General features: G+C 40.3%; 1 protein-coding gene across 5 annotated transcripts in view; it reads left to right on the top strand.

The window, feature by feature from the left end:
• Positions 1-10,895: 10,895 nt before the first annotated feature.
• Positions 10,896-27,658, top strand: part of schip1 (schwannomin interacting protein 1) — a 214,553-nt gene continuing 197,790 nt past the window's right edge. Inside the window, exons 1-3 of one of the 5 annotated variants that reach the window (XM_072255436.1) lie at positions 10,896-11,205; positions 11,387-11,764; positions 16,304-16,867. In XM_072255436.1, coding sequence (XP_072111537.1) covers positions 11,759-11,764; positions 16,304-16,867 — 570 coding nt within the window. In that variant the 5' untranslated portion in view covers positions 10,896-11,205; positions 11,387-11,758. Of the gene's footprint in view, positions 11,206-11,386; positions 11,765-12,720; positions 12,845-12,869; positions 12,956-16,303; positions 16,868-27,658 lie in introns of those variants that run through there. The other 4 variants (XM_072255439.1, XM_072255440.1, XM_072255437.1 and 1 more) reach the window with 4 other exon arrangements.

The following is a 27,658-nucleotide window of genomic DNA, read 5'->3' as shown; positions in this document are numbered from 1 at the left end:
TCTTAAAAAGCATTAGGGTGTATAACTTCCCAGGGATGGATTAGAATTATCCCACTTTATTAAGAGAGGTAAGTGATGTTTCAGGGTCCTTGACCAATATCTACTCTTGCCACAGATATAGTCCTGGAGTACTAGCGAGTAGTTAACATTGCTTCATTATTCAAGAAGGGAAATGGAGATAATCCTGGACACAAGGGACTGATGAGTCACACATCAATGGTAGGGATGCTACTGGAGCAGGTTCTTATGGTTAGGATGTATGAGCATTTGTAAAACCATGACCTAATTGGGGATAATCAGCATGGCTTTGTGCAGGGCAAATCATTTCTTTCTAACTTGATGGAGTTTGTCAAAAAAGGTGACAAAGGTGAATTGATGACGGTAGAGCTGTAGATGTTATATACATTGATTTTAGTAAAGCATTTGAAAATGTCCCTCATGGGAGACCCATCCAGAAGATTAAGATGCATGGGATCCATGGATAATTGGGCATTTGTATTCCGAATTGGTTTGCCTACAGAAGGCAAAGAGCGTCATGTTTCATGGGATGAATACTGGCTGGAGTCCATGATTTGAGGAACTTAACAGGGATCTGTACTGGGTCATCTGCTGTTTGTAATATATATAAATAACCTGGATGAAAATGTATATGGGTGGGTTAGTAAATTTGCATATGATAACAAGATTGGTAGTGTTGTGGATAGTGTAGAAGATTGCTAAATGATGCAATAGAATATAATTAATTACAGATGTGGGTGGGTAAAATAGCAAATGGAGTTTAATCTGTTCAAAAGTGAGGTGTTGCACTTTGGGAGATCAAATGTAATGGACAGTACACCCTTATTGGCAAGACTCTTAACAGTGTTAATGTGCAGAGGGACCTTGTGGTCCAAATACATAATCCCTGAAAGTGTCTGCACATGTTGATAGGCTATGATAGAGCATATGCCATATTTACTTTTATTAGTTGAGGCATTAAATTCAAGAGTGAGGCTGTGCGAAGCTCTGGTTAGGACACATCTGCATTATTAGATTCATTTCCGGTTACCCAGTTATAGGAAGGATGCGGAGGCTTTGGAGAGGGTGCAGAAGAAGTTTACCAGGATGCTGCCTGGATTATAGGGCATGTGCCATAAGGAGAGGTTAGACAACCTTGGTTGTTCTCTCTGGAGGGGCAGAGGTTGAGGAGAGATTTGATAGAGGTTCACAAGATTGTAAGAGGTCTAGATGGAGTAGACAGCTGGTTCCTTTTCTCCAGGGTTGAGATATCTAGTACTAGAGGACATACATTTAAGGTGAGAGGGGTTAACTACAAAGGAGATGTGCGGGGCAATTTTTTTTTACCCAGAGAGAGTGGGTGCCTGGATTGTGCTGCTTGGCATGGTGGTGGTTGAAGGAGTTCCCAGATAGGAGGATGAGTGTGCAGAGAATGGATGAATATGGATGCTGTGTATGCAGAAGGGTTAAGCTGAGTTAGACTTAATTGCTGGTTTAATTAGTCCTGCACAACATCAACGCTCGAAGGTCCTCGTCCTCCACTATGCTGTTCTGTTTTATAAAAGATTTTTAAGACAACTTTTCTTTCTTAAAGAGAAAAGACCTTTCAATTCTTTTATTTTCTTCAATCCTTCACGTTATTTCATTGGAAAGCCAATTTTTGTCATTTCCTCAGTAGTTCTTACCTGTTGCCCTGGTAGCATTCTTGATGTGCAGATCTCATACAGTTGGCACAACCCCAATCTATAGAACTGCCGTTTATGTTTGAATCTTTCTCTGCAGAAACTTAGCAGATAAAGCAGGTTTGTTTTAGGGTTGCTAGCAGCATTCTGAGACTCTCACTGCTTTGAGAGCTGGTATCCTAGCATCTTTCAAACCACAGTATAAAAGTAGTTTTGATGTTCATATTGATCAAGTTATTTAGTATTTTGTTTATTCTGTTTCCAAGATCTTAAGTCAGTGTGCTTCAGGTATTTTAGGGAGCAGTTTAACATCTTTTGCAAAGATTTCACCAACAGAATAATTAGGGTCTATATGGTCCGTTTTAAAACTCATTGTATGTTTACAGATAAAACAATCAAGGTCGCAGTTTCTCAAACCAGTTATTGTGATTCATGTAGGAACCAGCGATATAGGTAGTACGAAGAATGGGGGGCTGTCACAGAAATTTGAGGTGGGTATCCCATTTCAAATGTGTGGATGTAACTTGAGCTAAAAGTATGCTATTACAAGACAACCAGAATAAAACATTTGATTGTAGCTGAATATTTAGTTTGAGAAGCAGGAATCTCTATTCATGAGACACTTGCACCTGTTCTGGGGAAGTGGGGGCTGTTCCATTTAAGGCTAGTTGAAAATTGGGGAATCAAACAAGTAGGTTACAGAACTTTAAACATAAAATAGCCTATTATCCAAAATAGTTCCAAATATCAAAATATTTGGAGAAGTGTTTGGAAAGTCTTTCAAGATCACATCTTCACAAAATTTCCACATCCACAACTTCCCCCCAATACAGTGCATCCAAGATGACCAAACGTGCTCTGTCAACTAGCACGACTGCTTCGGGGATCATATAAACTAATCCTAGTATTACCTGCGGCTCCTTGGTATTGTGCAGCTCTGCCCAAACTAATCAATGACTTTGAGCTCCATTGGTACGACTATCTTTATCTTTCTTTTCAATTTATCATTTCTGAAATACTTATGTCCTTTATTTATCAGTGTAGTTTTATGAAATGGAAAGGTTTGTCACAAGTGCGGAGCATGGGTGGACCCAAATGCAAGACACAAACACGTTTTGTAGCGTTAACAAAAATAGAGTTTATTAATCATTACTAGGAAAGCAGGGAAGCAAGGATTATTCAGAGGGAGATCAAAGAGTGAGCAAAACAGAAGCGGGAATCAGCGTGGCTAGACTCAGACTGGGGCTTGGAACTCAGAATGTGGAACTTGGGACCCAGACTTGGAACTTGGAACACCAGAACCTGGACTTGGAACTCGGAACCTCAGAAACCTGGATTTGGAACATCAAAGCCTGGACCTTTCTTAGACACAGGACATGGAACACTGAGCCGTGGCTCTTCCTTGGATGCAGGACTTAGAGCCGAGACTCTTTTAGACACAGGACACGAAACACTGAAAGACAGGATTCCCCAACTCAGAGTAGCGGCAAACGGCTGGACCTACCCAGCAGAGCCGAGGACACGAGGAGACAGTTCCTAACTCAGAGTAGCGGCAAAACAGCCGGACCTACACTCAGTGGAGACGAGGACATGAAGAGACGGTACTACACAACAATAGACAGTTCATACCTTGACATGAAATGGCTCCAAGCAGTGGCAAGCCTTTGAACTACAGGAACTACAGACAGCGGCTCTCGTCTCACTCTGGCGGGTTAACTTGACGGACCCACTTTGGTGAGGTAGCTTAGTGGCTCGATCAGGCAAGGTAACTTAACAGGCTGGCGCCGGTGAGGAGAGACGACTTACCGGCACTCGCTTTGGGGAGAAGACTTGAGTAGCTCCGGCGATGTAACTTGGCTCGTTCCGGCAGGGTGACTTGCTCACACTTGCTTCAGTGACGTCCGATGATGATCTAGCGCTGAGGAGCTATAAGCCCGACACTAAATACTGCTCGTTCAGCTGAGACTCAAGTGCCTTTAATGACAGAGCCCAAGAAACACGGGGAAACAATGAATTAAGGAAAACAAGGAGTCAACGGTCCTGATTGTGAGCCAAAGTAAATTTAAAGGGACCCAGGGAATAACTGATCAGCACCATGACAAGGTTAATCATTTTGAAGTAAGCAAGCCTCTGGAATGAAATCAAATCATCCTCAAATTTGGGGTTCTGTCTATGAAGAAACAGGACAGCATCTGTTATGGACAGGTCTTGAATTCCCTCTGGAATTTCATAAGGACCGAATGGATTAGAAATTAGGAAAGATACACATGCTTCTCAAGAAAAAGAGACGAAACCTGAACAGCTCATTGGAAGTATACAAAATAGATGTAGATTCCTTTTTGGAAATATCAGGACTTGAGAGCTATGAGGATCAGGCTCAGATGAGGAAGTGAAGCCTGGGGTTGATCAGCCATGATCATATGGAATGGCAGGGCAGACCTGAGAGACTTTAAAGTTTACGTTTGCTCCTATTTTCTTTGTTTTTTAAAATTTGGTTTGGTCCTATATGACTATAAAGCTGATGTTGAACTAGTGTAAGGGGTTTCTGTGGAAAGCGGCCAGTGAGTGAGTGGGCCAGTGGAGTGGCGCTTTGAGGCTTTGACTTGAGAGACTTCAACGAGAAAAGGCGGAGGACGAGCTTGCTCGCAGTTAGTCTTTACAATGCCTCCTGAGACGGTGATGTGCCTCTCATGTGAGATGTGGCAGTCTTGGGGGAATGCCCCTCTTTGGCAGAGTCACATCTGCCAGAAGTGCATACGGCTGGGCAATCTGGAAGACCATGTAAGGAATCTGGAGCAGCAGCTGGATGACCTTCGACTCATAAGGGAGAATGAGGCAGTCATAGGTGAGAGCTACAGGGAGGTAGTCCACCTAAGCTGTCGGAAGCAGGTCATTGGGTGACAGTCAGAGGGGGGAAAGCGAAGGTGAGCAGACAGGTAGTGCAGAGCACCCCTGTAGCCATTCCCCTGAATAATAAGTTTATCGTCCTGGATACTGTTGGCAGGGACGACCGACCAGGTGTGAGCCACGGTGGCAGGGCCTCTGGCACTGAGTCTGACCCAGTGGTGCAGAAGGGTGGGATGGAGAAGAGGAGAGCTGTCGTCATTGGAGACTCTATAATCAGGGGAGCAGACAGGAGATTTTGTGGACGTGAGAAGGACACCCACATGGTTTGTTGCCTCCCGGGTTCCAGGGTCCGGGATGTCTCTGACCGGGTGCACGACATCCTAGTACGAGAGGGAAAGCAACCAGAAGTCGTGATACATGTTGGTACCAACGACATAGGCAGGAAGAGGGATGAGGTCCTGAAGAGTGAGTTTCGGGAACTAGGCAGAAGGCTGAAGAACAGGACCTCAAGGGTGGCATTCTCAGGATTGCTGCCAGTGCTACTTGGCAGTGATTGTAAGAATTGGAGGAGATGGCAGTTGAATTGAGGGAGCAGGGTTTTAGATTTTTGGACCATTGGGATCTCTTCTGGGGAAGGTGGGACCTGTACAGATTGGGTGGGTTGCACCTGAACTCAAGGGGGAGCAATATCCTTGCAGGTAGGTTTGCTAGCATGGATCGGGAGGGTTTAAATGAATTTGCAAGGGGGATGGGACCTGGAGCGATAGACAGTGAAAGAAGTGCATGGAGTAAAGCCAGATCTAACATATAGAGAGGCTTTGAGGAAAGAGAAGCAGAATAAACAGTGTAAAGGTAGTAAGGTAGAAGGACTGAAGTGTGTGTACCTCAATGCAAGAAGCATCAGGAACAAAGATGATGAACTGAGAGCTTGGATACATACATGGAATTATGATGTAGTGGCCATTACAGAGACTTGGCTGGCACCAGGGCAGGAATGGATTCTCAATATTCCTGGATTTCAGTGCTTTAAAAGGGATGCCGGGGGGAAGGGGAGGAGGGGTGGCATTACTGGTCAGGGATACTATTACAGCTACCGAAAGGGTGGGTAATGTAGCAGGATCCTCTTTTGAGTCAGTATGGGTGGAAGTCAGGAACAGGAAGGGAGCAGTAACTCTATTGGGGGTATTCTATGGGCCCCCTGGTAGCAGCAGAGATACAGAGGAGCAGATTGGGAGGCAGATTTTGAAAAGGTGCAAAAATAACAGGGTTGTTATCATGGGTGACTTTAACTTCCCTAATATTGATTGGCACCTGATTAGTTCCAATGGTTTAGACAGGGCAGAGTTTGTTAAGTGTGTCCAAGACGGATTCCTGTCACAGTATGTTGACAGGCCGACTGGGGGAATGCCATCTTAGATCTAGTACTAGGTAATGAACTGGGTCTGGTCACAGATCTCTCAGTGGGTGAGCATCTGGGGGACAGTGACCACCACTCCCTGGCCTTTAGCATTATCATGGAAAAGGATAGAATCAGAGAGGACAGGAAAATTTTTAATTGGGGAAGGGCAAATTTTGAGGCTATAAGGCTAGAACTTGTGGGAGTGAATTGGGATGATGTTTTTGCAGGGAAATGTACTATGGACCTATGGCAGATGTTTAGAGATCTCTTGCGGGATGTAAGGGATAAATTTGTCCCGGTGAGGAAGATAAAGAATGGTAGGGTGAAGGAACCATAGGTGACAAATGAGGTGGAAAATCTAGTCAGGTGGAAGAAGGCAGCATACATGAGGTTTAGGAAGCAGGGATTAGATGGGTCTATTGAGGAATATAGAGAAGCAAGAAAGGAGCTTAAGAAGGGGCTGAGAAGAGCAAGAAGGGGGCATGAGAAGGCCTTGGCGAGCAGGGTAAAGGAAAACCCCAAGGCATTCTTCAATTATGTGAAGAAAAAAGGATGACAAGAGTGAAGGTAGGACCAATTAGAGATAAAGGTGGGAAGATGTGCCTGGAGGCTGTGGAAGTGAGCGAGGTCCTCAATGAATACTTCTCTTCGGTATTCACCAATGAGAGGGAACTTGATGATGGTGAGGACAATATGAGTGAGGTTGATGTTCTGGAGCATGTTGATATTAAGGGAGAGGAGCTGTTGGAGTTGTTAAAATACATTAGGACAGATAAGTCCCCGGGGCCTGACGGAATATTCCCCAGGCTGCTCCACGAGGCGAGGGAGGAGATTGCTGAGCCTCTGGCTAGGATCTTTATGTCCTAGTTGTCCACGGGAATGGTACTGGAGGATTGGAGGGAAACGAATATTGTGCCCTTGTTCAAAAAAGGTAGTAGGGATAGTCCGGGTAATTATAGACCAGTGAGCCTTACGTCTGTGGCGGGAAAGCTGTTGGAAAAGATTCTTAGAGATAGGATCTCTGGGCATTTAGAGAATCATGGTCTGATTAGGGACAGTCAGCATGGCTTTGTGAAGGGCAGATCGTGTCTAACAAGCCTGATAGAGTCCTTTGAGGAGGTGACCAGGCATATAGATGAGGGTAGTGCAGTGGATGTGATCTATATGGATTTTAGTAAGGTATTTGACAAGGTTCCACATGGTAGGCTTATTCAGAAAGTCAGAAGGCATGGGATCCAGGGAAGTTTGGCCAGGTGGATTCAGAATTGGCTTGCCTGCAGAAGGCAGAGGGTGGTGGTGGAGGGAGTACATTCGGATTGGAGGATTGTGACTAGTGGTGTCCCACAAGGATCTGTTCTGGGACCTCTACTTTTCGTGATTTTTATTAACGACCTGGATGTGGGGGTAGAAGGGTGGGTTGGCAAGTTTGCAGGCCACACAAAGGTTGGTGGTGTTGTAGATAGTGTAGAAGATTGTTGAAGATTGCAGAGAGACATTGATAGGATGCAGAAGTGGGCTGAGGAGTGGCAGATGGATTTCAACCCGGAGAAGTATGAGGTGGTACACTTTGGGAGGACAAACTCCAAGGCAAAGTACAAAGTAAATGGCAGGATACTTGGTAGTGTGGAGGAATAGAGGGATCTGGGGGTACATGTCCACAGATCCCTGAAAGTTGCCTCACAGGTAGACAGGGTAGTTAAGAAAGCTTATGGGGTGTTAGCTTTCATAAGTCGAGGGATAGAGTTTAAGAGTCGTGATGTAATGGTTCAGCTCTCTAAAACTCTGGTTAGGCCACACTTGGAGAACTGTGTCCAGCTCTGATCGCCTCACTATGGAAGGATGTGGAAGCATTGGAAAGGGTATAGAGGAGATTTACCAGGATGCTGCCTGGTTTAGAGAGTATGCATTATTATCAGAGATTAAGGGAGGTAGGGCTTTACTCTTTGGAGAGAAGGAGGATGAGAGGAGACATGATAGAGGTGTACAAGATAATAAGAAGAATAGGTAGAGTGGATAGCCAGCGCCTCTTCCCCAGGGCACCACTGCTCAATACAAGAGGACATGGCTTTGAGGTAAGGGGTGGGAAGTTCAAGGGGGATATTAGAGGAAGATTTTTTACTCAGAGAGTGGTTGGTGCGTGAAATGCACTGCCTGAGTCAGTGGTGGAGGCAGGTGCACTAGTGAAATTTAAGAGACTACTAGACAGGTATATGGAGGAATTTAAGGTGGGGTGTTATATGGGAGGCAGGGTTTGAGGGTCGGCACAACATTGTGGGCCAAAGTGCCTGTACTGTGCTGTACTATTCTATATTCTATATTCTATATTCTATGATCTTTCATGGTATTTGCTAAGGCTAATAAAATGGCTTCTCTGTAATGTTAACTGCTGAGTTAATGGTAGCAGCTTGTTTGGTTTATAATTACTGACAACGGGAATTGTATTCATTTGCTAACCAATTGGGATAGATGTTATTCTGTCTTGTGTGTCTGTAAGCTATTGTTTTTGCGGGCTTTGGGCAGAAGGCACGATGGGGACAGAGAGAGGAGATGGGATGAAAGAAATGCTGTAAGCTGGCAAGGATCGGACCCAAGAGGGAGTCCGAGGCCCAGGGCTTTTCGGGAGGAGAACTGAAGAGGAAGGTTGTGCTGGACACGCTCTGGTCAACCACCATGATTGGTCCCAGATGGCGGGTCGAGGAGGTCGGAGGTGATCAAATGGTGGAAAGGAGACTCCATTAATTGAGCTCCAACGGTTGTGCACGAGGTGGTTGACCTTTGATAAGTTTGGCGCCTTTTACTTTCCTTTTATATTGTATCTCTATTAATTACATAGTTCCAGTAAGATCTATAACGTGTAATCTGTAAATCGTACATTATGTGCTGCTGTTATTTGGTGGGGTGGGGTACATCACACAGCATCTACGCAAACTTGATTACCCAGTCTGGCAGGGCCGAAGGCTGCTCCCCCTAGACGAAAGTGGGCTGAGCGAGCCTGAGGCTTACTAGAATGCTACACTAGTTAATGCATCTGGTCCCTGGCCTGTATAGATCTGTGTTTCACTGCTGTGATGAACCTAGCAGCAGAGTGAAGGGTCACAAGCACAAGAGATTCTACAGATGCTGGAAATCCAGAATCCTGATGATGGATCTATCCCAAAATATTGACTGTTTATTCCCCTCCATAGATGCTGTCTGAACCGCTGAGTTCCTCCAGCATTAAGAGTGAACGTTCAGTTGCATCATTATCTGACCTCCACCTCACTTCTGATGAACAGATACTGAAGTCAGAGATGAATTAAACTTTGAGAGAGACATCACCCACCAAACTGTGGGACATTACTGAGTGTGCATTGCCTTTTGATCCAGTGGGTTTACTCATTTAAGTAGTTTATAAGTTTTCCTTAATGAGTTTCAAGTCATGCATTCTAACAAGCTAATCTATTTAATTCTCCAATGAAGACAACAGCACCTTTTGCCCTGGGAGAGTTACTGCTGAAGCATGGTTCTCCTATTCTCACTTAAAGCAAATACTGTAATCATTGAAATACACCCATTTCTATTTAAGTAACTACAATTCCCTTGGTTATTCGGCCTGAGTCTTGCATCATTTTTATCCTGGCCTTTCGAAATCTAGCCCAGTTCCATACTTTTATACAATCTTCTTAGCATACATTTTTGCCATTTTGTGACTGTTCATAATCTTGTGAGTTTGAATTTGTGAATCCATTATACCTACATAAAATTCTTCAAGTAACTATTCTTCTGTGATTTCAGTAATAGTTTCAAAGCATCTCATAATTACAACTGACTGGTTGCATCGTGATCTGGTGTGGCAATTCAAATGTGCAGGAACATAAGAATCTGAAGAGAGAACTTTATTCTTCCCAATACATCACATGCACATTGCTTCCCGTCACTGGCAGTATCAAAGATCTCCACCATTTGGGCCATGTCATTTTTTCACAGCTACCTTCAGGCGGCAGGTACAGACACCAGAAATGCCACACCTTTTGTGATTTTTGTTTTGCTATACTGGAACTGTATGTAGGACCCTTCGCTGAGCAATGAATTTGTTGCTGGCTGTGTATTTCAGGGAATAATGGTAGATTGTTTCCTAATCAAAGCAGGTCACGGATAAGGTCATCTCCTCACCCACCCCTCGCCAGAAATACTCATCTGTAAAATCAATCTCTGGTATGATTTTCATGTTTTCTGTAATTGTACATTGAATAATAATAAAAAAATGTACATTCTTTTCTGTTCACGAGCAACTTCCCATACCCTACCAAATGGACTCCACTGGGAATAGGGCAAGTTACTTAATGTCAACACTGAAACAAATCAACAGTTTTTCTAACTTCTCACACTCAAACTGTGATAAGTTGTATCCATGGAAGTTATAATTGTATTCATGTTTTATACTCTATGAAAAGTAACTCATTCGAACGATACTTTAAAAAGAAACAATCGTCTTTTGTCGCTGGTTCATTTTCTGAAATGCCTGCTGTGATATTTCCAGTGCAGACGGACCAGCGTAAGCGGTATGAAGCTTAGGGGCGGGGTATTAAATTCTGACTGTAAATGAGATGTGAAAATTAGAGCTGAGATCAAGTAGCGTGATCCGGGGGTTATCACTGACCGAATTTCACCGGGCCAATATAAATATGTTTCCGAGTTTTAACTGAGTTTTGTATTACATATGTCCACAAGCAAACAGTTGGATTTCAAGGTCCCATTGACAAGCCACTTTTCATCTGTTTTTGAATTAATACGTGTCGCCTTTGTAAGAGAATAAAGTATAAGGACCCGAGGACATGACGGAAAATGAAGCTGATGGAAAAAGGAGTTGCAGTCTTGGGATTCAGTTGTCATGGAAATTGTTTAATTCTTCCTGATGGGGCGGGACTGTCTGAGGCGATGACGCTGCCTCCACCAGAGCCCCACCAGAGGCTGCACTGTTCGTCACTCCGCGCCTCTGACATTACAGCAGTAGGACAGCAGACTCCGGGCTTACAATGCAGCAAACCCGAGGTTGGTTCACAGACCTGTGGGGCTGCAACTCACAACACCCGAAATAAAATCAGAATGATAAAATCATTCTCGGACTTGGAATACGCCTGGGTGAAATTGCACTTTTAAATTGGCACTAGAATCAAAACATAATATCTGACAGATACGCAATGCTGGCAAGCAATTGCGGATAAGCCGAGCTCTTAAAGCTTCTTCAATGTGATCGTTTTCCATCCAACTTAAACTCGTAAATCCAGGTGTGCACGGACGGTAGGTATTTCGCTGGCTTTATACCGTCTGCTCCAGTGTAAATATAGAGATTTATTCGCGTGACGGGGAATTTTCTTTTTTTAAAAAAAATAAGTAAATGACCAACATGAACATATAATGAATGATTTAAAACACGCGCGGAAACGAGAGGCACTCAAAACAACTTTCATGAATTATTCAGATGCGACAGGCGTTTTCATACAAGGTCGATGCTTGAGAGAAAAAAGCTGAGCGACGAGAGAGAGAGAGGGGAAAGCTCTTTGGTTCAGTTTGGGAGGATACAACCGATACTGCACCATCACAGCGCGTAGACTATTCAGTGGAGGTCTCAGTGACATTCATCACTGGAAGTGTATTCGCTGCTCTTACTTCGCCGCTGCCACATTACTTGGGCTGGCTTTTTCGTGCTAAGTGAATTAAGTCTATTTTTGAACTCTGGTTTCTGGAGGAGCGAGTTGTACACGAACGAGAAGGAATATTTGTATGAAAAAAACGCCTAAGAAAATTGTGACGCTGCTGGACAATGACTTGATGGGAAATTTTGGTCCAAAAGATGACCGTAAGTACTGTCAGTTAGGAGGAGGCAGCTGAGATTGTGGGGATACTTTTCTATTTTGCTCCGTTAGTCGTGTTTGTATTTATGTTACAGTGGAGAGAATCTCTATTAAGTTCTGCTCTATTTCCAAACGATGCTCGTTTGAGATTTGTAGGAAGAAATTAACACGTCCGGCCAGTACCTTGACAATTTTACACATCCATTACGCAGTAATGTACTGGCAAAGGTTTTTAATTGGGAACAAATTGCATTGCGATGGGATGCTGTAGGCTTATAATAGAATCCCGTCGATAATGTTCAGGATAAAATAACATGAAAATGGCGATAACTTTAGTGAAAACATCTCATTGCATTTAACTATGGCAGTAGCGATCTGAAGCACCTTTACACCTAATCAGTTTTGCGCCGCGCCACGCTTGCCCTCTGCTGCCCGCTATCCACCGCCCGGTCAAAGTCTCCTACTGTGTCACACCATCAGCTCCGGGCAGGGCTGTGAGTCAGCGCCGGGCAATGAACCCGGCCACAGCCCAGCCCCACCTGCCACAACTCATTTTAAAATCCACATATTTGTCGGCTGACGTCAAAATGTTGCGTTAAAGGGGAAACAGTCCAATTACTTTCCGGGGAAAAAAAACACTTGTCATCCTTGCCTATGTCTGATTCTGGTAAAGTGTTTTCATATTTTAGGCAGGCTTCGATTTATTTTGAACGTTACTGCGGTATAATCAGTGGAAGAGGATCTCCCTCGCTCTCTCACCCACACAAACATACACACACATTGGCTACACAATGCATCTCAATGGGGATGCATTTGCCCTACAATTTACACATTAAGGTTTTCAACAAAATCTATTAATATCTGCAGATATTTTTCAAGTGTGACTATGTTCAGCAAGGAGCACTAATACCATTTCCCTTTTAAGGGGACGGCGGCATTGAGATTAAAGCGGAGTTCCGCTCCTCTTTCTCCTTAATCCCTGTGCGTTTGCTGCTAACAGGAGGAATGGGCTGGTTCCCGCGGTAAGCGGCTCAACCCTGTCTCCGGCTCAGTGAAGTTTCCATTTTTTTTAAGAGTTTCAGGAGGTGAGATGTTTTCCTGCCGCCGAGTTGCCGGAGCCGGAGCGGCCGCCACTCGGCGAGCTTCTGTGGAGCGGAGGAGCTGCCTCAGGGCCACCGCAGCTCTGCTTTCCCGGGGTTAGATGCTGGAACTTTCCCTCTTCTTCCTTTTGCGCAAAACAGAGCCGCTGGATTAACAGTTTAAAACAGTCAGGAAGAAAAATAATTAAGAACATCAACTTCCTGGAGTTTGTGTGTCAGGGGCTATTTTCCCCCCATTGGCAGTTTTGGCTCTGTGCCGCCGATGCGCATTTTGTAAGGAAAACCCGGGATTATAAACCCAGCGGTTTGGGCCCCCAACCCTACATTGAACTATCTTGTTAGTAGCGGACCTCAGTAGTTAAATAGTGTGTTCCACACCTTGTAATACAGGCCTAGAAAGCGCAAGGTGTTGCTTTGTTCAGAAAAATAAATTGTACGAGCCTTTGTGAAAATCTTAAAATAATGACCATTGTCGCGATTGTAGAAGGGTATACCAGCGTGGGCAAGTGCTTTGTTTCGCGTTTCTCTGGCATAGGCTGTAAAAGCTGTTTGCACTTCTCATCAAAATGATGGTTTAGTCCTTGTTCACAGACATTTTAATTTGTGAATCTATTATGAAATGTGTCTGGCAATGAAAATTAAATTATTGTCTGCTTAACTGGAATTTGCAAAATGTGATATGCAATTATCAATCACTAAACAATTAAGCAGAATGTCCAGTGCTTTATTTCAGCATTGTACATTGTGTTCATCTGCGTGAATGTGCAGGGAACAATGAGGTGGCGTGAGGGAAAAGAAAGCAAGGGAAAGCATGCTGTTTTCCAATAACAATTGATATAAATGAGCAAAAAAAAAGCAATAATCTATTGGGATTCTTTTGTATTTGGTGTTTTATTCCAACAAAAATCACATGTTTTGATGCAGTTAAGCAGAAATAAAACATGCAAAATATGTTGCCACCAGTGGGAGAGTCCAACAAATTATTTCTCTGTCAATGATATTCTGATTGGCTGAAAACTACTGTTTTAATCTCAGCAGGGAACTGCTTGGCCCAATTAAAGATCTATGATAAGATGTGCATACATACTGAGTGAATCTTCCATTCTTTTCATGGTGTTTTGCCACTTTTGAAAACTAACCCTGTTTGAATCCAGAAAAAAAAGATACAGATAGGTTAATCAGCTTCATACATTTCAATGGGTCTTGCATAGTCTCTGCAGTTCTCCAGCAATAAACTTCAAATCTGTAGGTTCTATGTTTGCTGTCTTGTGCAGTAGTTTATAGTACATCTGTGAATTCTTAAGCACATCAATTGCTATGACACTCAAATCTCTATCATTACAGAATTTGTAGCAGAAGTTCATTTGAAACTGTTGACAAGGGCTGGACAAAAGCTTTTGTTACTGTATTTGATTTTATTTACTGTTGAAAGGCTGTGTTTAAGTTTGCAGGACATACAGAAAATTAACTTATTTCTAAATTTTTTAGCAAGTATAAATGGTGTTTGGAGCAGATGGCTGAATGTACGAATTTCCATCTGAGGCTTTCAGTCACTTATGGCAAATTGGTTACATATTACTTTGAGGCTGTATTTATACTACACTCCTCAATCCTGAAGTGGAGGAGGGAAGAGGGAAAATCCATTCTTGGATTGATGACTGCCATTCATTTAGTTTAGCATACTGGACTTCAATTTCTGATAGTGTTGCTGAGGATGGCTGGACTGAAACATATAACTGAGCTCTGATAAACTCAAGGATCCACTGGACACATTTAAATAGGTTTGATGCTACATTGAAATTGTATTGCAAGTCAGTTAGGACTTTGACTAATGAATTAGATGACAGCTTTACGGTGAATATTGCTATTTTATGAACTCTGAGTAGGATTACCACTAAATTAAAACTGCATCTAAAGCTGAATAAAAATTACACAGAGAACAGAGAGATTTATGTTGACATGGAGGACAGTAGGGGAAAAAAGAGACTTCCATTTCAGCAAACTAGTCTGGATTTAAAATTAAATTGCAATAATCCAAGCCCATTGTCTAATCTGGTGCATCATACAGTCATCATTAATAATTCTGGTTCAGCATGTATTATGATGAATCTATTGGAGAGAGTCTATTGAAATTTTAAAAATGAATCTACCTTCAACACTTTTGTATATATCAAGTTCACTATTTATTGCTTGCCCTTCATGGCCCCTTTCAATGAAGATACTGAACTGGCAATTAAAACATGTAAAATAGGTTGAAGATACAATGCCAGGTCTTTGTCCCAGTGGCCATGTGGGCAAGATGACACATGTCCAAATTTATAGAGCTTGACACTTGGAGGACTGAGAAAAAAAAATTGATTTCCTCATACTGTTATTACTACTGCCCCACATAGAGGTCTTTGGATTTGTAATCTTTAATTGATCCACATGATCTGAAATGAATTTACTTCTGTTTCTTAGATTTTTTAAAATCAATGTAGCATTTAATTCATTATTGGGTTCTCAAAATCCTTTAATCAAAAAAAGTCATTTCAAGCTTTTTGCATCTTGCAAACTGAACATTATGATGACCGGTTTCATCCCTACAACTAGACTCCTGGATTAGTTTAGTGTGAAAAGATTCTCTGATGAATGCCCCTCTCTGGGTTTAGACCAAACCTGTTGTGCAACATGGGTTCAGCATTGGTTTCTTAGCAGCAATACAGCCTCTGAATGCAAATGAATGATGATGTCAAACAGGAGTGATTGGGACAAATCAAAAGATTGTTTTCCATTTGGCACATCATTGGTCCTGAGCTTTCATTAGTAAATTAAACACATAAGCAAAAAAAGTTGCAAATGGACCATCTAAACAGTAGTCTATAAATATGAAACACGGGATCTTTGACTCAAATTTACAAAATAAATGCACATTGCTGGTTTAAATCTTGAGACCTTTTAACATTTTATTTGTAGAGATGTAAAGAGATTCAGCTAAGATTTTGACGAACATTTAAAAAATAATTATTTTTATAGAACTGATATAAATGTCAACAAAGCTGATATGAATGAAAAATGTTATAGTAATAGTTAACTGGTCAAAATAAACATTGTTTACTGCTTTGAAATATAAACATTGTTTTACATCCAAATATTTTTAATACTGGTTTTTACAGTATCTGTAATTTATTAAATTTAGTGAGGTGATTTGTATAGGAGATATGAAATTTGCTGTAACTGTGATGGCAGGGGTATAGAAATCCCCAGTAAATCATTTACAAAATGTTACTGTTCGAGGAAACTCATTTCCTTCACATCAAATCACAAATGGCTGCTCCAGAGTGGGGAAGCAAGTCTATTTTGCCATCCATTCCAAAGTGGTTTTAGTCCAAGTAAATATTTTAACATTGTAGAAAGCTAATCAAAAATAATATTCCATTGAATTGTTTTGTATTTATTCCTCAGGATTACAGGGAAGATGGTATGGATTTGGGAAGTGACTCATGTAGTCGAACAAGTTCCGAATCAAGCTCCAACAAAGTGACACCATGTTCTGAGTGTAAATCCTCACCCAGCCTGGATCTTGCCACTTTGGGGGACTATGAAGCAGATGAGGATTATCAAGAATACAAAAAGAAGGTGATAGAAGAGTGGGAAAATGAGTATGGTGACTATTCAGAGAACAATGACTTTGTTAAAACTGCCAACAGGAGTTTAGCAGAGGAGATTCAAGATGTAAAAGTCATCCCTCCAGTTCCTTCTGTTGTTACACCAGGTGAAATTAAGCAAAATGGCAATGTAGCACCAACTAAAGTACGTGGCAAAGGAAATGAGACTCTTCCAAAGCTGCAAAAAGCATTGCGAATATCAAGTAGTGTTGTGGCCACTTCAGGGACTTTTGTAACAGAAGAACCTCAGCTCCCAACCATGGACTGGGAGGCCCTCGAGAAACACCTTGCAGGTTTACAGTTTCAAGAGCAAGAAGCACAGAATCAAAACCAGACCCAGACAAAAGCAAACTTCACATCTGTAAGTAAATACTTTCCAAAATCATTTATTTGTATTTTTCAACACTGAGTGCTGCTGGTTGTGAAGCAGATCTCTATCTTTCTTTCATTATATGGGTATTGGAAGTGTACAAATGCAATTGCGACAGCACTTTCTATAGGAAGTCCAGTGAATACTGCTTGCCTGAAATGAAGTAAACTCTTTCTCACCATATCGTGCAAAAAATGCTCAAGTCAAGAGGTGAGCTGGCAAGGGAGGTGGTGCAAAGACAACTCGATTAACTGACTAAAATGATTCAGCTTTCCAAAATAGTTTATCAATGCTATCTATTGTCCAATCTCTGTGATGTAAATAGCATGTTTATGGGTCCATCTTCAGTACTAGAGCTTGCAAAATAATAGATTTAGAAAGAATTACATGATTTTTTTCCTCCAACTATATTTGAACCAAGAGGGTAAGCAATCGTCAGAAGAATAGCCCAAGTCAAGTTCTCCAATTTTTGTCCTATATTCTATCATTTATTCAGAAAATCTATTTCTAATCAGTAATAGCTGATTTTTTCATTGTTGAATGTGTCACTTTGGAAGTCTAATGGAAACTCCAGTTATCGGTCTTGATCTTCTTCCTTTGATGAAGTTGATCGGCAGTAGGTGATAGGCTGAGCTGAGTTGAATCGCCGCCTTCAGATATTAGGAAAGGCACAATAAATCTTGTGGGACACCTCAGATCCACAACTTAGATAGGTGGAACTTCAATGTCAACAATTTGTTTCTGTTCTCATTGGAAGTGCCTCATGCTGTGCAAATCAGAATATGTTCACGCTTAGAAAATTATATCCATTGATGATGTGCTAACTTTAAAGTATAAACTTGACGTATTACTTAATATAAAAAGACCAAAGGAGCATAAATTTCAAGGTGTCAGCCACATTGCCTTACCTGATATTTAATGTCATGGAAATAACTGTTTTACTCCAACCTACTTTATCTGTAGTCTTGTTGGGTTTTGGTGAATAAGTAGGCTTCTTTGCCGGTTGGCAACAGTGGTGTCAATATTTTGTAATTTGCTTCCAAAATGCATTTAAAGGTAGAGCGCAATATGCTGACAATAGTAGATAGCACATTTCCAACTGGAAATGAATTTTTAGGTAGTGCTTTCTTGCTTGCTGAGGAATGGCAATGCAGGTATTGGATTATGGTATTACAATAAGGTACTCAGAATGATTAATTTTAATTTGTAATTCAGGATGTTCATTTCCAAGGCCCTGTTGAGTTAGAAAATGTTTCGTTGTTGAGGATTACAATAATGCAGTTTTTGCTTTATTTGTAAAATGATTTCAGGGTTTAGTAATGGATTCTGTCTTATTGGTTGGAGCAGAAATGTTGCTCTTATCAAACTTATTGTCAGAGCAAAGCTGTTTTAATGAATTCAAAGAATTGAGATTCATATTTGATGTTAAAAAACATTTTTTTGGATTTTTATTAGATGTGTTTATTACATTTTTATATAGTATGAGTTGGTTAAGTTGATTATACTAAAAAATTAGATATTGATTAATTAGATCCATTTAACCTTGAGCTTTGAGATGTTTCATAATTGCATAACATAAATAAAAGTAGGTTTTGCACTGATGAAAAATAAAATTTCTGAAATGTATTCCTATTTAAAAGATCATTTCCCAGTGATAGGTTTAACAACTGAAGTGTTACCAATCCAGATAAGTCAACCCTATAATATTCATTTCAACCTCTATACATGTTGATTTCTTAAATATAAATGATGTAGTTTTAATCTGAAAAATATTGCACTATCTATGAAGTATTCACCATCTTAGACTGTGAGGTCTATTTTGTTCAATTTCCATTTTGCCAAGAAATATCAACATGTACTTTGAGATATATTAGTGCAGACTAAAGGTAGCATCTTGATCAAGTTTTATACTCCGGATGTGGGGCTTTAAAAAGATGTCCTAGATTTTTAAGGCCTTTGGTAATGTAACAACACTTTACCAAAGTGATCCCAAAGTGCTAGCAACTCCCATTACTCTTGTCAGTTTCTCTTGGGAAATTTTCGGAGGCATTTTTGGCATTCATCAATAAAGATGTCATCAAATTGGCTGAAAAATCACACTGAAAGTTTCCTGTGCCAACAAATCAGAAGATAAAATATTTTAATGTTCTTGAACCATTTACAGTGGCCAAAATAAATACTGGGATTAAAATGGAAGCAAACATATCAAGCTTTGAACGTATATTAAAAGTAATTTTATTTGATAAGAAACATGCTTTTCAAGTAATCATATGATGAATTCACAATCCATATGTTGAATATGCAATTTGCTTTAGATCTGGAATTACATTTAGGTTATTCTGAATAACAGATAATTTTGATGACCATATGATTTAATGAAAATCTAGTAGATCTGTCACCAACACTGAGGCTCACTTTTTATTCTAGAACTATTCAATTTAATTTAAACTTGGCACAGTGTAGTTTCAATGTTTCTCTATAAATATAGGTTGTAGATGTTGATAATTTCATTATGTAATAGCAGTGAATTGTGACTTTTTATATTTAGCATTGCATATTTTGTATATTGATTTATCTATTTTCTACAGCAAAGAACAATTGAATATTTCTCAATGCCTGATAATGTTTGCTGCTTGTATGTGGAAACAGATTTGCAGGTAATTTATTAACACAATGGCCTTTGAAGAAGACTCCTGACTTTGGCCTTCCAAAATTTGAAGGTTTCATTTAATTTCACTGAATGGATTGGATTAGATTTTTTTTATGGAAGCTAAAAGACAGTTGTTTCCAAATGTCATGTTAAAGTTATTCTCATAACTTTAGCTAGATGTTGTGATGTTTGGATTGGAATACTGATCGACATCGAATTTGGAAACATGATAATACTTGCTCAGATCTTCCTGAATTTCATCTTTTAAAATTATTGGAGTGATTTTCAGCCAGCCTTATTTTTTTTAGAAGAATTGCTCCTGTTCTACAGGAAAACTCTGCGGAAGTTCCTGTTTATCCTTGAGTATATCATACTGAAGATCCCACTGGAACTACTAAAGATCCCAGTCAATAAATTGCATTTCAGGCTTATGGCAGCAGTTTTCAGTTAAACAATTAGTGAAGACCCTTGTTTTCTAGAGTGGGTTGGTGAGGGATTGTGGGCATGTCAGTGTTCAAGGACTTCAGATAGAGCCAGCCAGCCAGCAGACAAAGACAGGATTTCCATCAGCGCCCCAGGGGGAAACCTGCAGAACTGCACTGGGGAAGTAAGAGATTCCGGGAACTCTTTCTGGCTGGATTTGCCTCGATTCTGAATAAATGAGCATGTTCATTTTGAGTTGAAAATGTTTTCCTTTGTAGTTTTCATAACCATTCAGTATTTGCTATCTGGGCATAGCGTGATAACTTGGTTTTCTATAACTGTAGCTAATCCTATCCACCAAAGGGAGATGCACTTTTGGCTATGTTGTAGTCTATGCAGATATTTCAAGGCTGAAATCATTCAAATTGTAGCAGACTGATCACATACAGACCTCTAACTGTGAAACAGGAGCTTGAATAACTAAGCAGCAGAGCAGAATGAACTTTAAACAACAAAACAGTGTGATCAAAGTGATAAACAGCCATTGCCCATGCACTCAAGCTCACTATTTTCTTATTTACTTATTTGCTTATTTTATTCTTATTACTTATTTTCTAAGTTGAATTGTACAAGCAAGGTGATTAGTTTAATTGCAACTCTCCGAACAGGACTTCAATCAAGTGATTCAGGATAAAAACTCATTTATCTTGCTCCAGTGAATATTGTTTGCATTTAGTTGGGAGAGAAGTGGAAGGGAGAATTTTTCTGAATCCAGAGTGGAGATGAAAATTTTCAATGAATAATCATAATCAGTAGCTTGAAATGGATTCCCTGTTTGCTGACTTGATGTCTCGTGAAAGCAATGAGTTGTCAAAATGTCCTTGAGTTATTGGTTGCCATAAAGGACAGTAAAATAAATTATTGAAGGTTTTTAATTTTAACCAGAATATATTATAAAACATGCTGACTATTTATTCCTGTATTGTTTAATATTTAATATTCCCCATTGGAGCATTGAAAGGATCTACAGAAATAAGACTAGGTATATCCTGGAAATTGCAAAACCTAATGCTGAAAGGGTTAAAAAGTTACTACATTTTATAATGAATTTAGCAGTGGCAGTATGTTTAGCTGCAGAGGGCACTGTTCACAATTTCTGCTGAACTTGCAGACTATTGTCTGATGCGATAAATCTCAATGGAAAATTAAAGATGATCGACACAATCTAACTCAGTGCATCTTTAACATGATGAGACCACCTGCTGTTAACAATGGAATAGTAATTAACATTCAAAAATAAAGCAAGCTATGTATGTTTAGATGTATACTAGTAAATGTGGTCACAAACAGCCAAGACTGTTGAGAAAATGGAACACTGGTTGGATTTGTTGAGTTATCTATCTGGATTTATAGAACAACTTTGGTGAAAGACTTTTAAGATGAAAAGCTTGACACAAACCAAAGGCAATTGTACTGTTGATAGATTTGTCAAATTCAAGTGAATTACAGCAAATATTAAGGACTACCCTGCTTACTGGTATTGGGGTCAAAATCAGTCCATATCCAAACCTGTTATGTGAGTCAGGACTGCAAATGTATTTATTGATTAAAGAAATCAGATTTTTTGATAGTCCTAAACTTTGGGTAGAGCAGTCAGTGCTTTTTCATCTCTAGCACTTTTACTAAAGATGTTCTATAAATCCATGTAAATCATGTTACAGTTTAACAAGTTTATCCAATGTTTCATTTTCATAGAAGCACTTAAGAATTATAGGACCTAGACAATACATGCAATTGAGGCCTATTTTTCAGGGATGCTTTTTAGTGGGTACCCTTATGATTATTCATTGTAATTTTGATTGCAATGCCACAGAAAGATATCTTATTACCTACACTTTACTGTTTCTGTTGAATCTTTTAAATGGACTTTTTTAATGATTTTTTTAAGTATACGTAATAAGTAGACTAACAATATGGATAGTTCAAATAAAAAATTTCAATAATATTGTGAGTAGGACTACTATATTGTATGCATCACCAACTCAATAAATATTTATAGCACAACCATACATTTTCTTTAAGTATTTGGCATTCTTAACACTACTCCTGCTGGAGTCTGCTCCTTGAATACTTAGATATTGGTTAACGTTAATTCAGTGCTCAAGTATGTTTGCCTGCCATTTTGAGTGACAGAAATAAATGAAAACATGATTTAATGACTAATACATTCTTTAGGGCACATTCTGATCTTGGCCGGGTCCTAGCAGCTACAGTACATTTGGTTTAGCAATTGATTTTTAGTCATTCAAACATTAGGTGGTTATTTTTCCATATTTCGATTAGTATAAAGTAATTTTCCCACAAGTATAAAGCAAAGCATTTCCTTTTTTTAAAAGCAGAAAAGAAAGTGATTTTAATAATTATTCACTGTGGGTGAAATATTTTTTGGAAATTAGCTGGCAGTTAATCCAGCAGTGTGATCATGTCATGTTGTGTTAGTTTCAAAATTTGCAAACGAAACACAAGTTGAAAATATAACTGTTAGTGAAATGGCTCTTAATAGTCCAGGAGAATACGGAATGGTGACAAAATGGACAGACTCGTGTGAAACAAAACTTAACACAGGAAAATGCTAAGTGATGCAGTTTTTTTTTGGTTAGACTAAGATGAAGAATATAATCTGAAAGGTGTCGAAAGAACAGGTGGCTGGGAATATACAGTATATATACCAGTCTCTGAAGTGGCAGGTCAATTAAAAAACCTTTTTCAAAAAAATTGTAGATGCTATTTCCAACACCACCAGACTCAGGAATAGTTCACTCACCTCAACTCTGAATAGATCCCACATCCTACTTTCAAGGACTCTACAACTCATTCTCAGTATCTACGTATATTTATTTGCGCAGTTTGTCTTTAGCAGCAGATTAGTTGTTTGTCAATGCTTATGTGTAGTTTTTCATTGATTCTATGGTATTTCTATGTTCTGTGAATGCCTGAAAGAAAATGAAAAGTATATGGTGACATATACATACTTCGATAATTTTACTTGAACTTTGAATCCAAAACAAGGTGGCTACTGCTAATCCCATCTGTGGAGCTGCATCTAACATGTTATATCCTATTGTGGTTGCTACACTGTAGGAAGGATATGAGAGGTCCTCATACAATAGCAAGGATGTGAGAGCTCACTGCTCCATCGGAAGGATATTAGACTCCCAGAGAGGATATAGTAAAATGTTCCTGGGATGAGCAACTTCTGCTTAGTGGATGTATTGAAGTTGATGTGATTGCTTTTTTTTATTCCCAAACAGGAAAAGTGAACAGTTACTTTGTTAAAATGTCTAGACCCTTAATGATTTGAACAAGGAAAAAAAGAAACTGTTTCCTTTGTCTTGGTCTGAAATCCAGAGAACATGTTTTCAATGATTTGCAAAAGAACCAGGATAATGTGAAAATTTCTTTGACTTGAAATTTCCTGCCTGATGGATAATGGAAGCAAATTCAGTTATTTTTGATAAAAGGAATGAGATTAACTGGATTGCTTTTGCAAAAATGGTGTAGATTGATGGGTTGAATAGCTTTCTTTTAATATTATGAAACTCTTTTGTATTGCTTTTGCTGTGGTGGAGATTGCAGAAGGTGTAGTTAGTATAGGAGCAATAGAGAGAAAAAAACATGGTGCTAGAATTTTGATTTTCTCCTTTCGTGCTACAAAATGGATTTCATGAGCACAAGCATCTCATTGAACCAAAGCTACTTACATGCATGTAATGACGTTGAAGTTTATAGTCAAAAGATTACTGTTTTCTTCTGCACTACACTCCATAGGAGATTCGTCACATGGCTTTGTACTACAGGGTTCCACGGAAAACCACGTAACTAGTTTGTCGTCAAGGCCTAGCATTTCAGTTTTATTGGCCATATTTCCTTGCTGTATACAGTAGAGTGGAAAATGACTTTGTGTTCAATTAGTCTTAGCTTCAGATAAGGCTGTAACCATCTAATGAACCATTATTTGGTTAAGAGGATTCTGTTCCAGCTAGATTAAATTTATAATTGGCCTGAATTATGTCCTTGCATTATGAATGAGGGAAAAATTCACTCATCACATTTCCCTCACTATGAACTTAATTAAGAGTGATGGTGACTAATGCTTTTCCCCACTCAACCATTCAAGCTAAATTTGAAATGGTGTACTTTATCATCATTATAGTTCTGGCCAGGGTTGCCACTTAATTCTACCATTGGAAGTTTGATTAACCTTGTAGTGAGGGTTATCATGAGTTCTGAACAAGCAACAGTTTCTGTGAGCAATGAGCATTCGAGAAGGACATTTGAAACTGACGGAAAAGGAGAAAAAATACAAAAATTGTGGGATATTTGCACAAGCTTTCCCTGCAACTTTAATGATTCCTCAATGCAAGGAGTATTGTAGGTAAGGCAGATGAAGTTAGGGATTGACATGTGGGATTAGGACAATATTGCTATTAGTGAGACATGGTTACAGGAGGGGCAGGACTGGCAGCTTAATGTTCCGGGGTTCCGTTGTTTCCGACGTGACAGAGGGGGAGGGATGAAAGGGGGAGGAGTGGTATTACTAGTCAGGGGTTCATTTGCTCGTTACTATCATTTGAGTTAATTGATAGATTTCCTCCATGATCTAATTGTAAATTTTTGGGATTTTTTTTTCTTGCTGGCAGTTTGATGTTTATCTTTAGAAGCTTTTTGTATGACGTATAGCTCCGGGGTTGAACACCTAATGGGGGTTCTTTTTCTTCACTTTTTCTTGCTTAGTAGGGGGTTTTTTTTTGTCACCAAAATGTTTTCAATCTTTAAAATAATGTTTTTTTTCTTGAGACATTGGAAGTGTTGCCTACTTCGATGTACTCTTGTTGATTTTGGATAATAATAAAAAGATTTGAAAAGAAAGAAAGAATGAGATTAAAGAGGAGGAGGTGCTTGCTGCTTTACGCGAATACAGGTAGATAAATCCCCCGGGCCTGACATGATATTTCCTCGAACCTTAGCCACTAGTGTAGAAATTGCAGGGGCCCTGGCAGAAATATTTAAAATGTCCTTAGCCACGGGTATGGTGCTGGAGGATTAGAGGTTAGCTCATGTTGTTCCGTTGTTTAAAAAAGGCTCCAAAAGTAAACCAGGTAATTACAGGCCGGTGAGCCTGACATCAGTGGTAGGTAAGTTATTGGAAGGTGTTCTGAGAGATCGGATATACAAATATTTGGAAAGCCAAGGGCTGATTAAGGATAGTCAGCATGGCTTTGTGCGTGGTAGATCATGTTTAATGAATCTTGTAGAGTTTTTCGAGGAGGTTACCAAGAAAGTAGACGAAGGAAAGGCTGTAGATGCCGTTTACATGGACTTTAGCAAGGCCTTTAACAAGGTCCCACATGGGAGGTTAGTTCAGAAGGTTCAGACAGTAGGTGTCCATGGAGAGGTTGTAAACTGGATTCGAAATTGGCTGTATGGGAGAAGACAGAGAGTGTTAGTTGATGATTGCTTATCAGACTGGAGGCCTGTGACAAGTGGTGTGCCTCAAGGATCTGTGCTGGGACCATTGTTGTTTGTTGTCTATATCAATGATCTAGATAATAATGTGGTAAATTGGATCAGCAAGTTTGCTGATGACACTAAGATTGGAGGTGCTGTGGACAGCAAAGAAGGCTTTCAAAGCTTGCAGAGGGATTTGGACCAACTGAAGGGGTGGGCCAGAAAGTGGCAGATGGAATTTAATGCAGACAATGCATTTTGGAAGGACAAATCAATGTAGGACATACACAGTAAATGGTAGGGTACTGAGGAGTGCGGAGGAACAAAGAGATCTGAGAGTTTAGATACATAATTCCCTGAAAATGGCGTCACAGGTAGATAAGATTGTAAAAAAGGCTTTTGGCATCCTGGCATTCATAAATCAAAGTATTGAGTATAGGAGTTGAGATGTTATGGGGAGGTTGTATAAGACATTAGTGAGGCCAAATTTGGAGTATAGTGTACAATTTTGGTCACCTAACGAGAGGAAGGATATCAGTAAGATTGAAAGAGTGCAGAGAACATTTACTAGGATGTGGCCAGGTCTTTTTCATAGTCATACTTTATTGATCCCGGGGGAAATTGGTTTTTGTTACAGTTGCACCATAAATAATAAATAGTAATAGAACCATATTAAATAGTAATATGTAAATTATGCCAGTAAATTATGAAATAAGTCCAGGATCAGCCTATCGGCTCAGGGTGTCTGACCCTCCAAGGGAGGAGTTGTAAAGTTTGATGGCCACAGCGAGGAATGACTTCCTATGACGCTCTGTGCTGCATCTCAGAGGAATGAGTCTCTGGCTGAATGTACTCCTGTGCCCACCCAGTACATTATGTAGTGGATGGGAGACATTGACCAAGATGGCATGTAACTTAGACAGCATCCTCTTTTCAGACACCACCATGAGAGAGTCCAGTTCCATCCCCACAACATCACTGGCCTTACGAATGAGTTTGTTGATCCTGTTGGTGTCTGCTACCCTCAGCCTGCTGCCTCAGCACACAACAGCAAACATGATAGCACTGGCCACCACTGACTCATAGAACGTCCTCAGCATCGTCCGGCAGATGTTAAAGGACCTCAGTCTTCTCAGGAAATAGAGACGGCTCTGACCCTTCCTGTAGACAGCCTCAGTGTTCTTAGACCAGTCCAGTTTATTGTCAATTCGTATCCCCAGGTATTTGTAATCCTCCACCATGTCCACACTGACCCCCTGGATGGAAACAGGGGTCACCGGTACCGTAGCTCTCCTCAGGTCGGCCACCAGCTCCTTAGTCTTTTTCACATTAAGCTGCAGATAATTCTGCTCACACCATGTGACGAAGTTTCCTACCGTAACCCTGTACTCAGCCTCATCTCCCTTGCTGATGCATCCAACTATGGCAGAGTCATCCGAAAACTTCTGAAGATGACAAGACTCTGTGCAGTAGTTGAAGTCCGAGGTGTAAATGGTGAAGAGAAAGGGAGACAAGACAGTCCCCTGTGGAGCCCCAGTGCTGCTGATCACTCTGTCGGACACACAGTGTTGCAAGCACACGTCTTCAGAAGTTGAGTTACAGGGAAAGATTGAACAAGTTAGGACTTTATTCCTTGGAGCGTAGAAGAATGAGGGTAGATTTGATATAGGTTTACAAAATTTTGGGAGGTATAGACAGAGTAAATGTGAATAGGCTCTTTCCACTTGGATTAGGAGAGATAAATACGAGAGGACGTGGCTTTAGGGTGAAAGGGGAAAGGTTTAGGGAGAACATTAGGGGGAATTTCTTCAGTCAGGGAGTGGTGGGAGTGTGGAACGAGCTGCCATCTGACCTGGTAAATGTGGGCTCACTCTTAAGTTTTAAGAATAAGTTAGATAGGTACATGGATGGGAGAGGTCTGGAGGGTTATGGACAGGATGCAGGCCAATGGGACTAGCGGAATAATGTTTTGGCACAGACTAGAAGGACTGAATGGCCTGTTTTCTGTGCTGTAGTGTTCTGTGGTTCTAGGAAGTACAGTAGAATAGGCAGGAAATCACAGAGAGTAAGCTGAGGGTCGATAATGTCAGTGGAATGGTGCAGGAAGAACAGTTGAGGTGGCATCAGGGCTAACTCAAATCCGGGAAACAAAGCTAGAAAAATAATCAAAGCCCTTGCAGTCAGATCAATCAAAATCACTG

This window comes from Mobula birostris, chromosome 4 (genome assembly GCF_030028105.1).
Source record: "Mobula birostris isolate sMobBir1 chromosome 4, sMobBir1.hap1, whole genome shotgun sequence".
NCBI lineage: Eukaryota > Metazoa > Chordata > Chondrichthyes > Myliobatiformes > Myliobatidae > Mobula > Mobula birostris.
The sequence above is the reverse complement of the archived record's forward strand: the minus strand, read 5'-3'. Positions and strand labels throughout refer to the sequence as shown.